Source organism: Neophocaena asiaeorientalis, unplaced genomic scaffold (assembly GCF_003031525.2).
Source record: "Neophocaena asiaeorientalis asiaeorientalis breed wild unplaced genomic scaffold, Neophocaena_asiaeorientalis_V1.1 scaffold280, whole genome shotgun sequence".
NCBI lineage: Eukaryota > Metazoa > Chordata > Mammalia > Artiodactyla > Phocoenidae > Neophocaena > Neophocaena asiaeorientalis.
Genome location: NW_020185321.1, coordinates 9,156,324 through 9,173,358, shown reverse-complemented (window position 1 = coordinate 9,173,358; position 17,035 = coordinate 9,156,324). Strand labels below are relative to the sequence as shown.

Here is a 17,035-nt window from a genome sequence, read left to right as displayed (position 1 = left end):
AGTAAGAAAATACATGTAGATTATATTAATAAGGTTTACGTTCTGCCACTTGCAAGAGAAAACTCAAAATAACAGAGGCTTAAGTCTGATGGAAGTGTTATGCTCTCTCATGTTAAAGGAGTCTAGGGGTGACAGTCCAGGGATGTGCAACAGCAATGTGATAGAGTAGGCGGGTGTTTTTATCTTTCTGCTCCATTGTTCTGACACATGGCTTCCACACTTAAGGTCAGTTCTGTGATTTAAGGTAACTGTTGGATTTCCATTGATCACATTCTTTGGAAGGCAAAAAAAAGGCAGTGCGGGGACTCGGGGGGAGGGGCTGGAGCAGAGGGTACAGAAGACAGCCCCTGCCAGTGCAATTTTTTCTACTCGCATACGTTTCTATTTACTTCTGCAGTCGTTGGCTACCTAGCCGCAAGGAAGCTGGGAAATGTGGTCTTTCATTCTACGAACCTGTCCAGTTAATTTGGGTTCTATTATTAGTCAGGAATGAAGAGGGGATGGATACTTGTATTGTTAATTAGCAGGGTCTGACACAAAAATCAAGATCAGATACTATCAGTCTCTACATAGAAACCCATTAGAAATGTGTAAATCTTTTACAAAGCTCCCAGCACAAAACAAATCAGAATTTATTTTGCAATTCTGCTAAAGTCATACTACTGTATTTTCCTTGAATTGAATAGCATCTCCACATAATGTGATGCACTTGGCAGTTGAACAACTAATGGATGTGGGTGGAGCCCAAGACATTAATTCTGTAAAGTTCTGTTGTGTGGGTCTGCAGACTACAGTTGAGTTCCATTGACGTCATTAATCTCAGTGTACAAAGCTGTATATTGATGTGCAAAGTATGACTTGAGAGCATTGAGTATCACTTTTTCTGGTTCTGTTTGTGAGATTTTAAATTGTTCAAAGAATCATTTACTATTTCTAGACCACCTTGCTTGGAATCAAAAAAGTTACACAGCAATGTATCCCAGCGTATGTATTTTCAGTTTAAGCAGTGTCAGTTAGCCTCTCTAAACTGGGTTTCACAAGGCAACTGAGACCTACAGAAAATGATTTAGAGTCTATTTTCTCAATTCTCCCCAGCATGGTACAGAGCTAGCACCATTTTCAATGCATAGGAGAGTCAATCCATTGCTTACAATGGATGCTTTATAGTATTTAGGCTTAATTCTCTCGGGGGAACCTCTGTTGAAAGGGCTGGATAGTTCCTTGATTTAGGCACATCATTGACCATTATGTAACCACTGACCGCTAACAAAGGCAAACATGGATACACATCAGGAAATGGTTTTCTTATTTCCCATGGTGTATGATTCGGCATCAAATGACTTTTGTATTACCCCCTGACACATCACAGTCAACATAAAATTTCCTTTGTGAAACTCATGTGGTGTCCTCAGAAATCAATCTATTTCATTTTGTCATGTTGTCTTTTGTGTGTTATGGAACGCTGCAAAAGCTTCTTACCAATTATTATAATTGTGCTCATTATAGCTGCTCTGAGATGAATTCTCAAAGGTCATCTTTGTTAATTGTTTGCAGTGATCTGCTGTGAAGTTACTGCAGTTTATCGTAATGAATTTGATAAAACTATAAGCTTGAAATCAATTTTTAAATTACTGTTTTCTTTCTATACCATTTCCTTTTTTAAAAGAAAATAACCATAGAGAAAACTGGATATAATGCTTATGTTCTTCTGTTTTACAGCTGAGACACTTCCAAATTTGCTAATATTTGCTTCAGAATTAGGGCTTAAACTCAGACTCAGTCTTTGAAGTTCTTTTAGTTTCTGAAATAATTATGAGAATTTCTGCATTTTGTCGCTTTCTGGGGATTTCTTCCCAGCTGGATTTGCGTACTTTAATCATCTAAACAAAATTGGGCCCTCTCAGGTAGCGTTCCTCAAGGTGGACAGCCAGCATTTACGGACTGTCTGCACCCCTGGGGTGTTCACCAGAAAGGCAGATTCCTGGGCTTGCTGCAGAATTTCTGGGTAGAAGAACTTGCCTTTTCTCCAAGCTCCTCAAGGAGCTTCATGCACACCAAAGTCAGAGGAACACTTTTCTAGGGACTTGTATTTACTGCTTTCTGGCTACCAAGTATGAAGAGACCATGATTCTTTGATAATCCTGCAAATAATACCCATCTTCATTTGAACCAAAATTCCTGATGTAAACTAGTCCCTTTATTACAATGATACCTTGAAGTCCATGTAGGACTTAGTAAGATAATAACTTACTGTCATAGGCTTTCATCTTTACAATGACTGGTGATCATTACTCAGGACACTTTGGGTTGTAGTACCAAAGCCCCACTCAGACTAGATGAAGCTGAAAACAGAATTTACTGTCTTGTGTATATTTTTTAAAAAAAGAAAAAAAAAAAACAGAAAAGGCTCAGCAAGATCTAGGAAGTCACATGACTGATTAGGAATTTTGTATCTCTCCATCTCTGGGCTCTGCTTTCTTTCTACCAGCAGCTCCAGGCTCATGTTCTAATTACTTCATTACCCTTAGTCCCTGCAAGAGTGCCAGTGTGAACATCAGTGGCCCAGCTTGGGTCACCTCACTATCCGACAACCAAACCCTGTTTCTCTCCAGCCACATCTGGGTTGGGTGCCTGACCCTGGAACCTACCACAGGGACAGAGAGTTGGAAAGGATTCCTCAAATAAAAAACTAAGAACTGTTAAATGAAAGGGTAGGATAGATGCTGGGCAGGGAAAAACAAGAGAATTCAGTGTATTACTGTAAGATCAAATCATTTTAGTAGATGTATTTAAAACTGACTTAGTCCTTAAGTAAAGTGCCTCTGTCGTTATATTTTTTATATTTCAGCCTGAAATAATAATAATGGTAGCTAACATTGATGGAGTGATTATTGTGTGCCAGAACTCTTTACAATACTTTTTGTATATTGATTCACTGAATGCCCTTAACAACCACCAGACTCCATTATTAGTTCCGTTATAGAGATGAGAAAACCAGGCATACGAAGTATCATGCTCAGTGTAACATGTAAATGGTGGAGCGAATATTTCAACCTGAGTATTTTAACTCTACTTTTTAAGTCCACCCTGTTTCTTGCACTGCCATAGGTCTTCATTTAACATAGAAGGATATTTAGTGTTTAATTTAATATTTATTTGATAAACATTTACTAAACACCACTTTATGACAGACACTTGAAATTCAAAAATGACAAAGTGGTTCTTTGCCTGAAGGGGAGCTGACAATAATACAACCTTGCTCTAAATATTTGTAAGTAAAGCTAATCCATTTTATAATTAAGTCGTACAAGTCATAAATAATGTTACATATAAAGTTTGATGTGACAGTGAGGGGTAGTAATTAAGCCCAGGAGGAAAATCAGATGAGAACGTTCCTGACCAAGAAAACCATCTGTGCCAAGGCATGGAGGCTGAGAGAGGTGGAACATGTTCTGGAAACTATCACATAGTTTAGTTTTAGTATAAAAAATGTGCTGAGGAGAGAGTGATACAAGGGGAATCTGGACAAGTTAGGGTCAGGTCATGAGGGAATTGAATGCTGTGGCAAGGACATTACAAGGTTTTCAAACTTTTTAATTTTCCCAATAGAACCCTGAGAGCAAAGAGTCTTAAGCAAAAACCCATTAGATAGAAAAGATAAGGCGGGTTGTTTTTGCAAGGGGCGGGAGGCTGTCCTGGCCTCGTCCTCACACCACCGCTAGAGCCAGTGTGGAAGCCGGAAGTTAAGTAGCAAAGTAACAGGATGGGATTTGCCTACTAGAAGGATCCATCTTAAGCCCTGCTTGACTGAGTTTCTATTTCTGTCTCACTTACTGAATTCCTATAGGTGAAACTTTCAGCCAGTCTCCATCCCTCTTGGACGAGTAAGGAAGCAGCCTTCTCCCAGTAGTTTCTGGTAGAGTGCTTTGCCCAGAGTTAACGGACTCATTGAATGTTTGCTGAAATTGGACCAAAGGAAAAAAAAATATTTTCATCTTCGGTTATTGGGAGAAATCAGGGGACATGCTGCTCCATGCACATTTGATGCCTCCTTCCCCAAGGGAGGGCAATTCAGTGGAATGATTGGTAGCATAGAAGGTAATATTAGTAACAGTAGTAACAACAACAACAACGGTCAGAGTCAAAAATAAAGATGGCTCTCATTGATTGCTTATATGTGCCAAGCATTGTTCTTAGTACTTAATACAATATACACTAACTCATTTAATCCTTGAAACAATTCCCATTAGAGGAGCAGTGCTAATAATATCCATTTTACAAATGAGGAATTAATTGAAAGCAAAAAATCCTGAATAACTTGCCCGAGCACCACAGACGGCAAATGGCAGAGTTGGAGTTCGAATCCAGCCAGTCAGGGTGTGCCCACCTTCCCCACGGCCCTGTTATAAGAATGAGAGACGGGAGATGGGAGTTGGGGGGCATCACCAGAGCATGGCCATCAGATTCAGACAGAGCTGGGTTCACACCCACTCCTCTCCTTACTGCCCTTGGGCAAATTTTTTAACTTTTCTGAATCTCATTTTTCTTATCTGTTAGATGGGAATACAAACATTGCAAACTTGTTTTGAGGCTAAAATTATATGATGTCTAGTGCTTGGTACATAACAGTTCCTCACTAAATATTAGTCCTGGTAAGAGACAGTGAATGCCTGCATGGGGCAGGCAATAGGAATGAGGAGAGGATGTTATAATGTGCATTGGACTTCTGTAGCTGGGGATGGTGGCCTGTGCTATGAACCACATGCCGTACATGCCGTATGTGGGTTAGTTCGTTGTCAATATATGTAAATAGTTTGACTCAGCCCTGTCTTCACTACCTCAGTTACGATGTTATTAGTCTTACCCTGAACAACAGGTAACTGTCAAAATGACTTAGTGTAGAGCAAGAGCCAGGAGAGAAAGTGGGGCTGGATTCCAGAAGCTGAAGACTGAAATCACAATAATTCATTTATTCATTCACTTAAGAATGAATGAATGTACTGTGCTCTGGGGTGATACCGGTGAATAAGACAGACACAGGCGCTATCTTCTGGAATCTTACATTCCAGTGTCAGTGAAAGACGTTTAACAAACAGTTGAACAGTTATTTGACATTCTGATTAACTTTCAAGGACTGTACAGAGAGTATTAAGGGAGAATTTAAGAAGGAAACGGACCTATCTAGGTGGCCAGTACGTTCGTTTCCTGGTTAAGTAACAACTACATGAGATCAGAGGATGGGTAGATACTGGTAAGGTTGGTAGGGCCCGAGAGGGGCGTTCCCAGCTGTGGAAGCTTGACTCTCAGCAAAGCCTGGGAATCCCCACCCCAGGCTCTTCCACTGCAGAGACCCTTCTAGACACCTCTTTGGGACTTTTCAAGTAGATAAAGTTAGCAGAAGGACCAATCAGATAAAGCACATGATGAGAACTTTTTTTTTTTTTTTTGTGATACGGTGGCCTCTCACTGTTGTGGCCTCTCCCGTTGCGGAGCACAGGCTCCGGACACGCAGGCTCAGCGGCCACGGCTCACGGGCCCAGCCACTCCGCGGCATGTGGGTTCTTCCTGGACCGGGGCACGAACCTGCGTCCCCTGGATCGGCAGGTAGACTCTCAACCACTGCGCCACCAGGGAAGCCCTGAGAACTTTTAACAGAGAAAAGATAAACAGATTTTTTTTTGTCTCCATAATACCCTCCACCTTTGGGACTATTTCCAGTGTCTCAATTCTGTGTGTTGTACAGCACATAGAACTTGGAAAGCTTCTAAGTTCTAAAAATGGACAAGCTGAGCTGCTTACTCCATGCACACTTCAGCATTTCTCCTTACATACTGATTACACCCCTTTTGGTGGCTTATGCGTGTCTGGGTCTCTGCACGTGTGCATGCGTGATGAATGGGTGGCCTTGTAGTATGTGTATGCATGCATGCTCCAGAGATTGCGTAAGAGCAAAAAATGGACCTGGGGACTCCTGTCTATACCCCACAGTAATGAAGGTGAACACTTAGGTGCACTAGTTGTTAGAAGTGTTTTTCCTTTGTGATGGTTTGTTTTTAGTAGTGCCTTTCATTTGTGTACCTCAAAGTATTTGATCAAAACTACAATTTGTTCTTTCATCCCCCTAGTGGAATTGAGATGCATGAAGGTAAGGAGATTGGCCCACAGAGGTTGGGGTGCCTGGAATCATTAAGCAGGCCATTCAAATCCAGATTTGTTACCAAAGTTCCTCAATCATGGACAGTGGGGGTCTCCTTTCGTAGATCCGTACTCTCCTTTGCATGCCAGCACATCTTTCCCATCTCACATTTAGGTCCTTCTTTTGACTTTACTTGGTTCCCTCTTGTTGAGTTCTTTTGAGGCTTGACCTCCTCATCAACACATTGGCTTTCTGAATGACGGAAAGCTCACCTTTAGTTTTCCTTTTATGAAGAGTCCTCTCTTTCTCGTTTAAAGCCTGCTGACTTTGATGAGCCCAGAACAGCAACTGTGCATTATCCATCTTGGTACCTCCTGCAGAGCCTGCTGACCTAGGACCTGGCACATAGCAGATGCTATACAAAATGATATTATGTTTGTAAAAACAAGAGACCAGAGAAAATATAAAGACTAGAAAGCCAAATGAAGAAAAAACAGATCCAAATTACAAGGCACAGGGAATCTGATAGTTATTTTTTTCCGGTAACCAAAGAAAAAAGGAAGACATTATCATTTACACTGTTAATACCATCAGAAAAGAAGACCCATTCCAATTCCTGTGGGCTGTTACCTGAATTGTAGGTGGAGGATTCTTGAGGATATAAGCCATCTCATTTATTTATTTATTTTAATTTTATTGAAGTACAGTTGACTTACAATATTGTGTTAATTTCTGCCATTCTGGAAAGTGATTCAGATATATATATATATATATATTTATATATATATATACACACACACACACACACACATATATATATATATATATACACACACACACACACACATACATATATATATATATATACACACACACACACACATATTATATATTTTTTCATGTTCTTTTCCATTTTGGTTTATCACAGGATATTGAATACAGTTCCTTGTGCAAGTAGGACAAGTAGGACCTTGTTGTTTATCCATCCTCTATATAATAGTTTGCATCTGCTAATTCCAGACTCCCCAAACTCCCAACCCTCCCCCACACCGACCCTAGCAACCACAGGTCTGTTCTCTATGTCTGTGATTGTTTCTCTTTCTTAGATAGGTTCATTTGTATCTAGATTCCACATATAAGCAATATTTGTCTTTCTCTTTCTGACTTCACTTAGTATGATAATCTCTAGGTCCGTCCATGTTGCTGCAAAAGCTATCTCATTTATCATAGATTTTAAATGAATGACAACATTCCTAGGGTTAAAACCTATTTTTAAAATTCATAGTCCTCTTGGGAGTCATACATCAATGCAGGCTTGGGTGTGAGAAGGATGCATGTCACCCTCGTGTTGTCTGCTTCTCTCAGGGATACTACTTCCTACTAAAGAGAGAGCAGGTTAGCCTAGTGGTAAAGAAGAGCACAGCAAACTGTCACTCATCTGGGTTTACCCTAGTTTTGACACTTCCTGTCTCTCTTACCCCGGGCATGTTGCTTAACCTCCCCTTATTCCACATGTATAAATATGGATAATATTACTTCTCTCATACATTTAGTGGGAGAAGGAAATATAGTTATTTGTAAAGCATTTGAGGGACTTCCCTGGTGGCGCAGTGGTTAAGAATTCTCCTGCCAATGCAGGGGACTTGGGTTCCATCCCTGGTCCGGGAAGATCCCACATGATGCGGAGCAGCTAAGCCTGTACTCCACAGTTACTGAGCCTGCGCCTCTAGAGCCCTCAAGGCACAGCTACTAAGCCTGCACACCACAGCTACTGAAGCCCGCGCGCCTAGAGCCCGAGCTTTGCAACAAGAGAAGCCACCGCAATGAGAAGCCCGCGCACCGCAACAAAGAGTAGCCCCCGCTCGCTGCAACTAGAGAAAAGCCCGCCGGCGTCAATGAAGACCCAACACAGCCATAAATAAATAAATAAATAAATAAATAAATAAATAAATAAATAAATAATAAAATAAAGCATTTGAGAGCAGTATGTAGAACACAGTGTTTGGTGCACATTGTTACTATTACGACATCTCTTGTAGACATTTTTCATTTTCTCTCCATGGCACCAACGATTCCCATAGGAGACAATATGCCCTACCCTGTCCAGCTACAGGGCCTTGGTAATCATTGTTTCTCTGCCAGGAAACCAGTCCCTCCTCAGTCACATCACATTATACTTTTTCTTTCCGCTAGCTGGGTAACCTCCCGCATGGCTTTTAAAATTCAGCTCACACTTGGATTTATCAGCTCTCTCCCCTCACGCCCCTAATTACATCAGCCACCCATACCTCTCAAGTTAGTAATTTTGCATGTATCTGTATCATTCTTTGATTTCCATTTGTGTTCCCCACAAGACTATAGTAAGTTTCATTGTGGAAGAGCTTGAATGTTTTATGTCCATTGTTGTATTACACTCGGCCCTGTGTATTCGCAGCGTTAGTTGAATCTGAGGATGTGTAACCCATGGATATGGCAGGCCGACTGTGCTATGCTACTTTACATAAGGGACTTAAACATCTGTGGATTTTGGTATCCATGGAGGATCCTGGAACCAATCCCTTATGGATACTGAGGGACAACTGTATTATATTATCATTATTATTATTTAGCATTGTGCCTGGGATAGAGTAGCAGATAAATATTTGTTGAATGAACCCATTTAGTTTAGGGTTAACATATACAACAAATCAAGTGCTGCTTGCAGTGTGCTGTGGCAAAGACCCAAGCTCTATCAGTGCTGCAATGAAGAAATGGGCTTGGGCAACTCGTTGAATCATGCTAGACCTGTTTCCTTAGATCTGTAAATATATAGTTTGCAGGTGCTTACCCACCTTGAGATAATTTTAGAGGATCCATACATGCTTAAGTCTCATTTAATGTTTCATATATTTTAATATTTAATAAACTGATTTCTTTTTAAAAACCCTCAAACTCAATGTTATATACCAACTTTGAACACACTAGAAAATTGCAACTTCTCAAGGGGGAGTGAGGGTGGGGGAGGGATGGATTGGGAGTTTGGGATTAGCAGATGCAAACTATTTTATATAAGAAGGATAAACAGCAAGGTCCTACTGTATAGCACAGGGAACTCTATTCAATATCCAGTGATAAACCATAATGGAAAAGAATATGAAAAAAATATGTACATATATGTATAACTGAATCACTTTGCTGTACAGCAGAAATTAACACAACATTACAGTCAGCTGTACTTCAATAAAATAAATTAAAGCTGTGACAAAGTGAGAGAGAGGCATGGACATATATACACTACCAAACGTAAGGTAGATAGCTAGTGGGAAGCAGCCGCACAGCACAGGGAGATCAGCTCGGTGCTTTGTGACCGCCTGGAGGGGTGGGATAGGGAGGGTGGGAGGGAGGGAGATGCAAGAGATATGGGAACATATGTATATATATATAACTGATTCATTTTGTTGTAAAGCAGAAACTAACACACCATTGTAAAGCAATTATACTCCAATAAAGATGTTAAAAAAATAAATTAATTAAAAATAAACAGCAACTTTTCAATTTGTAATCTGGGTTACTCCATGCGTGTGCAGAATGTCGTTCAGTATGAATTTTCCACTGAAATTTTAAGGCATGCTTTTTAAGAGTAATTGTTACCACTTACGATTACCTATCTGAGGAAACGTAGATTTCCTCTATCCTTTGGAACCAAAACAAAACAGAAAATTCATAAGATATTGAAGCTGATATGTGACTTTTTCTTTCAAAAATTCTAAATTTGTCTTCACTAAAATAGCCCCTTTGTTGTCATTGATTAACTTTATATCTAAATATTACATAGTTTAATTTTTTTAAGAGTTTAGTCATCCTTTGTTTCTTTATTATTTTTGCGGTACGCGGGCCTCTCACTGTTGTGGCCTCTCCCGTTGCGGAGCACGGGCTCCAGACACACAGGCTCAGCGGCCATGGCTCACGGGCCCAGCCGCTCCGTGGCATGTGGGATCTTCCCAGACCGGGTCGTGAACCCGCATCCCCTGCATCGGCGGGCGGACTCCCAACCACTGCACCACCAGGGCAGCCCTGTTTCTTTTTTTTAAACTATTTATTTTATATTGGAGTATAGTTGATAAGCAATGTTGTGTTAGTTTTGAGTGTACAGCAAAGTGATACAGTTATAAATATACAAGTGTCTATTCTTTTTTCAAATTCTTTTCCCGTTTAGGTTGTTACATAATATTGAGTAGAGTTCCCTGTGCCCTACAGTAGGTCCTTGTTGGTTATCCATTTTAAATATAGCTGTGTGTACTACATATAATAGTTTAATTTATAAAAATAAATGTTTACTGATTTTAAAAGTCTAGTTTTTATTGAGGCTGTATATTGGCATTCTGAATAAAATTTCTGTTGGAGAAAGGGATTTTAGTGCTACAAATTATTAAGTTTCTTTTTTAAATCACATTTTAGAAGATGTTAGTAATCCCTACAAATTCTAATCGTCTATGATTCTTTAACAATAACTCGTCTTCAATTTTTTATCACATTCAGTCAGCGACGAAGGTGAAAATGGTAGACATGTTAACACAAAACCCTGCCTAATGCCAGCAACCACTGTGGAGAGAAGGACAGGTGAGCAGGAACAGAAGTGGTTCTAGCCAGTGTCCGAACCTCAGGGTGTAGTCGCATTTATGAGTCTCTACACCTCATACTTCCTTGAGAGTTCAAACTGACCAGTCCCTTGGATTGTTGTAAGAATTACAGAGGTTTATTCCTCGTCCATGGGTTGAGAGCTGAACGTTGGACAAAACCCTTTGTTATAGAGCACAGTAATATGAAGTGTCTCGTTAATGCCGTTTTTAAATCCTACTATATTGTAGGTGCTTAAAGTATATTCCCCTGTGTAATAAACATGCAACTTAAAATCCCTCCTTTATCCCCTGGAATCATTCATAAGCAAATATTAGTGTGTGCTAACAAGCTCCTTTAATTGGAGGACCAAAGGCAGGTTTCTCTTCAGCCCTGGCTTAAGGTGCTCCTAAACTCTTCTTTCATGATTTAGAAGCTTTGGTTTTATCACCGTAGGTAATTGCCTTTCTTCTGTCTAGGAGTTTTCAGTTTAGAATTAAGAGGACTGACTTTGAAGTCAGACGAATCTTGGCTTTGGATCTTAGCTGTAACATTTAAAATAGGAATAAACTCTCTGAAACTCATTTTCCTTATTTGTTCAATGGGATCATTAAAAACATGTACTTCATAGAGCCGTTTTGAATATTAAATGAGATGATACACATACAACCTCTGGGACAAAACATAAGGTTGGCTTTGGCTATATTTTATGACCACGGTTGTGATCATCATATAGTCCTCAGAGGCAGCCGGTGGCTTGAAAGCATTGTCTGGGATCATCCGTTTCCTTGCATTTGAAAAGCACTGTCTCTTCACCTGTTTTATCATCTTCCAGGAGGCTGGTTCTCGTTTTTTCACATAAAAGTGTTCTCTGCAAGCAGTGAGAGAAGTCCATCCCTACACACAAATACTTTTCAAGTCTCTGCTGCGTCGCATTTCCTAATGTCCCGTTGGCCAAAGCAGATCACATGGCCAAGGCCAGAGACAAGCAGAGGAAATGAACTCCACCTCTTCAGGTGGGAGGCTGCCACATATCGGGCCGTTTTTCCTTTTAGTCTACCACAAATAGTAAGCAATAAATAGATTCTCGTCATCTTGAGAAAAGACAGTCTTCTTTATGTTGATAATAAAGCTGTGCTTACATAAGCACTTAATCATTTCTAAGCCTTAGGAGGTGACTTTGATAGGTATCCTTTTTCCCATTTACAGGTGAAAATAACTGGCATTCGGAGAGTTTAAATGGCCGTGCCTGACTTTACATAATAAGTCAGCTTGGACAAGATTTTGAAGTCTTCTGATTGAGATCATGGTTCTTCCTAGAGTATTGGACTTAGCTTACTAAAATTACTCCCTTTTAACATTTGTGACAATTTGGTACCATGACTTTGTTTTTCACTATGACCCAGTGGTCATTAGTTTCCCAGTGAGCTTGATCCCTGTGCTCAATTCTCAAGATATAAGAATAATTCATTTACAAAACAGAAGATAAGCTTCTTATAACTTTGTAATCTAATTCTAGCCTCAGTTGTTGTTTTGTCCTTTTTGAAAGCATCGTAACCCATCTCCTTCAATGAGCCGTATTGTAAGAGGTTGGACTGCTTATGAAGGGGTTAAATGTGTTCTTATGGTCATAATAAGTGCCTCCCTTTCAGTTTCACTGAGTAACTTAAGGCCATCATTGCACTAGTCTTGAAAGCTGGATAAACAGTAGCCCTGAAGGCCTGATAAATTTCACACTCACTTACAAGGCCATATAAGATCAAGAACAAGGTTATATATTAGAGCTACATAACCATGATCCACAGTGGTTCCATAACTGTTTGGAATTTAAACAATTTAAACCTAAAACTCAAGTTACTTACATTCCTGCCCTCTCCTACCTTTGTTATTTATTTATTGGTTGAGAAGATTAATAATAATGTTTATTTTGTATTATATTTTATAACTTTCACATACTTCATTTAATTTTCACAGAAGATTGGGACATTTAATAATATTGATACTATTATAAAATCTGTATCTCCTTATAGATGAGAAAAATTAGCCTCCAAAAGGTAGGCTGCTTTCCTGAGATCATGCGGCCAGAAAGGAGTGGAGCTCAAGCTGAACATGCACCCCACCTGCCACCCCTCATTTTCCTGACTTAATGCATATGCTTTCTTCATTACCACGTTGCCTCAGTTTACCTTTGCAAAGCCATGGAGAACATGCTGACTTCATTCTGGTCTCCAGTACTGTTTATTTTGGATTTAATTATATCCTGAATCACACTGTTATTTAACTGTTTCATTAGTTCTTGTTTCCTTAATGATATGGTGAGCTTTTTTAGGCACTTTTTCCTCCTCTCTTTCTCCTGGCATCAGCCACCATCCCGTTGAGAACCTGAGGCAGGCAGCAAATACTTGTAGAACCAGCCCCGCTTCTCACTAAGAATGACCCAAGCTGAGTCTGTCCGGCAGCCGCTGGAAAATGACGGGTGTTTTACTGTCTCGTGTGCTTGCCTCTTTAATCGAAAGCAGATGCCAGACTGCCCCAGAAACCCTCAGGTTTGTTTTCTCCCCTTTTATCTAGGCTTCCCTAAAGTACATCTGCTCACATCCTATATTCATCCACGATTATCAGGCCCCGCGTGGTGGGTTTAAAATAGCTAACATGCACAATCGTCAGACATTTGGAGGCCTGCTGCAGGACCCTGCAACAAGTTGAAGGACTGTGAAGGTCAGTCTCTCCTTAGGCTTGCAGTGAAGGTGTAGGCAGTTTCTGATAGCCGCAGGGAAGATTTCTTTGGTCAGCAGGTGCCATCCCCTGCCCCCATCCCCGCCCCTCACTCCTCTCCTCCCCTCCTTTGTTAAGGCCACGTGCTTCTTCTTAGCTCAGCATCCCAAGCATACATTCTATTTCGAGACTACCTAGTCTTTGACTTAGTTAAGCCACGTCATATGTAACATACTGCGTTCTCCTAGGTTTGCAAACCTCCATTGCTTTTTACTAAAAGTTATTTTTGTGTGGTCAGTAAATGTCAGCGTTTCACCACTCTCCTCTTATTTTTACCAGTTCCTTTCAAGCTGTAAGGAATGCTGCTGTAAGTGGTTGGAACTTTATTAGGTATTCATTCTTTTATTCATATTTATTCACAGGCAGTTTGCTTGATGCTAGGATGTTATTTATAAAGAGCAAAAGCAGGCAGGATCCCTGTGCTGATAGTTTTTACGGATTGACGGGGAAGAGAGGCTTCAATCAAATGTTTAGATAGATAAGCGTGGATTGCTGTTCTGGTAGGAGCCGCAAAGGAAGAGACACGTGAAGATCCCTGGAGCTAGAACCACAGGCAGGCAGATCAGAGAATTTTGCTGGGGAAGGGATCCTGGAACTGAGATCTGAAGGCAGAAGATAGCTTACAAACCATGGAGAAGGGAGTCAAGTAAAAGGGCAATTATGGGGCCTCCCTGGTGGCGCAGTGGTTGAGAGTCCGCCTGACGATGCAGGGGACACGGGTTCGTGCCCCGGTCCGGGAGGATCCCACATGCCGCGGAGCGGCTGGGCCCGTGAGCCATGGCCACTGAGCCTGCGCGTCCGGACGCTGTGCTCCGCAACGGGAGAGGCCACAACAGTGAGAGGCCCAAGTACCGCAAAAAAAAAAAAAAAAAAAAAAAAAGGGCAATTATGACACAGTATGACCCATACCTCTGTTCTAGTACCAACAAATGTGTGTGCAGGTTTGGGGGTGGACAGGATATAGTGGGGAGACTTGACATTACCCGAGAGAATTAGGGAAAGCATCCCTCCAGAGTGTCCATTAAACTCAGGAAGGATGAGTAGAAATTATGTGAAGAAGAGGAAGGGGAAAGAAGACACTCATGGGAGCCCTTCTGTGGAGAAGGGCCCAGCAACGTAGAGATGAAGTAGCTGGAGGAGGTGAGGGTACAGACAGGGACACGCCATGAATGGTGTTTCAGGCAATGGCCGTGTAACATCTTACACGCAGAGATTCTTACTGCTGCATCTAAAACAGTTTTCCTGGGCTAGAAATTTTTTCCACCAACCTCAAGAATAAAATACTATGTAAAAGTCCAATTGATGTGTACATTTCAAAGTAAAATTATGAGGGACTTCCCTGGTGGTCCAGTGGTGAAGACTCCACACTCCCAGTGCAGGGCACCTGGGTTCAATCCCTAATCAGGGAACTAGATCCCGCGTGCTGCAACTAAGGCCCGGCGCAGCCAAATAAATAAATAAATATTCTTAAAAAAAATTATGGGAGGACACACACACTCTTCACCAGTGATATCAGGTTCTCTTTAAAAGGCCCAAGTTAGTGGACTCCAAATTGAAACTGGGAATGAGTGAAATCTGAATTAGGAAACTTACTCTGTAGGAGGGTTCTTTCTTTTCACATTCGTGGCACTACCACATGTCCCCTTTCTTTTCATGTGTACTTTCCTGAAGGTGAGATGGGTACTCCTGCTTTGTGAACATCCTCAGATGGAGGGAACTTACCCCTGCTCCCTTTCCCATCTGACTTTCATCATCTTCCATCAGGGACTTCAATAAAAGGAGACTTCAAAGAAAATGAACCTAACAAATTTTAAATCGAAGAGGCTGTATTTTTTTCCTTTTCACTTTTCTTAATCTTCCCTATACCAGGTATGATCAGTGATAGGTACTTGATGGACATAGTACCAAGAGGCCTAGAGTGAGTTTTATCTTAATAGCTTGTCTACCTTAATCTCTTCCAGGTGAAAGGATGAGGATTTTTTTTTTTTTTTTCCTAGCAGGTTGCCTGCTATATTGGTTTGCTGTACAAACAGAAGACCCCCTTGGACTGCCAATGTGTTATCTTGTAAATTTTTTCTTTGTAGTCAAGGAAGAAAGTCAAGTTATATGGTAATTATGCTTGTTTGTTACCACAGAAGAAAAAACTTAAGAAAGAAATTATTGCATAGTTGATATAGATGGTGATGAAAAACAGAATCTTACTAAAGACACTGGATTTTCATGACAATATTTATTGTTCTAATATAGGATGAAGAGGAAGAAATCAAACAAGAAATTAACATGTTGAAGAAATATTCTCATCACCGGAATATTGCTACATACTATGGTGCTTTTATCAAAAAGAACCCACCAGGCATGGATGACCAACTTTGGGTATGTAGTGCTGCCCAAATTTGCTTTTCTTACATAGAAAACACCCAGGACTGAATATGCATTTCTCTATCCTCATTCCTAGGTTCAGTTGTTCTTTGAAATCCTTTACTCCATGATATCCATAAATTGTGTTTTCGACATTTTCTCCCATTTCCTTGAATAACTCTCTATCTCCTATCCCTTAATGTGGACCGTCCCTAAAGCTAGTTGTTAGGTTCTCTGTTTTTTTTTTTTCCCACTAATGACTACCTTTATTGAGTTTTTATTATACTTTAGGTACCATGCTGTTTGCTTTTAATGAAGCTTATCATTTATTCCAGCTCTTTGAGGTAGACATTATTATTATCTTCATTTTTTTGTATGACAAAACTAAGGTTTACAGAGAAGTAAACTCATGTCCTGTATTTTGGCTTAAACATCTTTGCTGCAGGCAGTTTCGCCACAAAACTAATTGTCCATAGACAATTCTGCTGTAAAAGATAAAATAGTGAATATAAAATAAAGGACAAAAGGAAACATGAAAAATTAATAACAATTTTTAAAAGATTTTACTGTGAAAAATGAAAGTTCAAAAAATATTTGAATACGTTTAAAAATGTGTGTAGATCTATGGTTATAGTTGTATTCAGGTATATTTTAGAGCAAGCTGGTATTGAATTCAGGTATATTTTAAAGACTTCTTTGATGTCCGTCATTAAAGATTCGGGATCTAATATTGAATGTAAGTTCTTTACAATATAAAAAATACAGAAAATGCAATAATCAAAGTAAAAAATGCAAATCGCTAATTTAAGAAATATATGATGAGGAGGAATTCAGTAGCCTTTAGAGATGAAGAGTTTTTATAAATCAGTAAGAAAATATGTGAAATGATTAATAGAAAGATTAAGACAAGGCAGCAATTAACAAAGTAATAAATATCAATTACCAATAAAGCGTAATCTTACTGACAATCTAAATGCAAAAGAAAACAAGAATTAGATACCACTTCTTACCCAGGAGATTGGCAAAGGTTTTTTTTTAATGATATACTCAGAATGGACATTCACGCCCCCTGCTTGAAATGAATGTTGGTACAACTTTACACAAGGACAGTTGGAACACACACACACACACACACACACAGATATATCTATATCTGTATCTATATCTATA

General features: G+C 40.0%; 1 protein-coding gene across 4 annotated transcripts in view; it reads left to right on the top strand.

The window, feature by feature from the left end:
• Positions 1 to 17,035, top strand: part of TNIK (TRAF2 and NCK interacting kinase) — a 408,265-nt gene that overhangs the window by 247,379 nt on the left and 143,851 nt on the right. For all 4 annotated transcript variants that reach the window (XM_024733810.1, XM_024733809.1, XM_024733808.1 and 1 more), the window contains exon 4: positions 15,755 to 15,880. In XM_024733810.1, the coding sequence (XP_024589578.1) occupies positions 15,755 to 15,880 (126 nt within the window). The remainder of the gene's footprint in view (positions 1 to 15,754; positions 15,881 to 17,035) is intronic.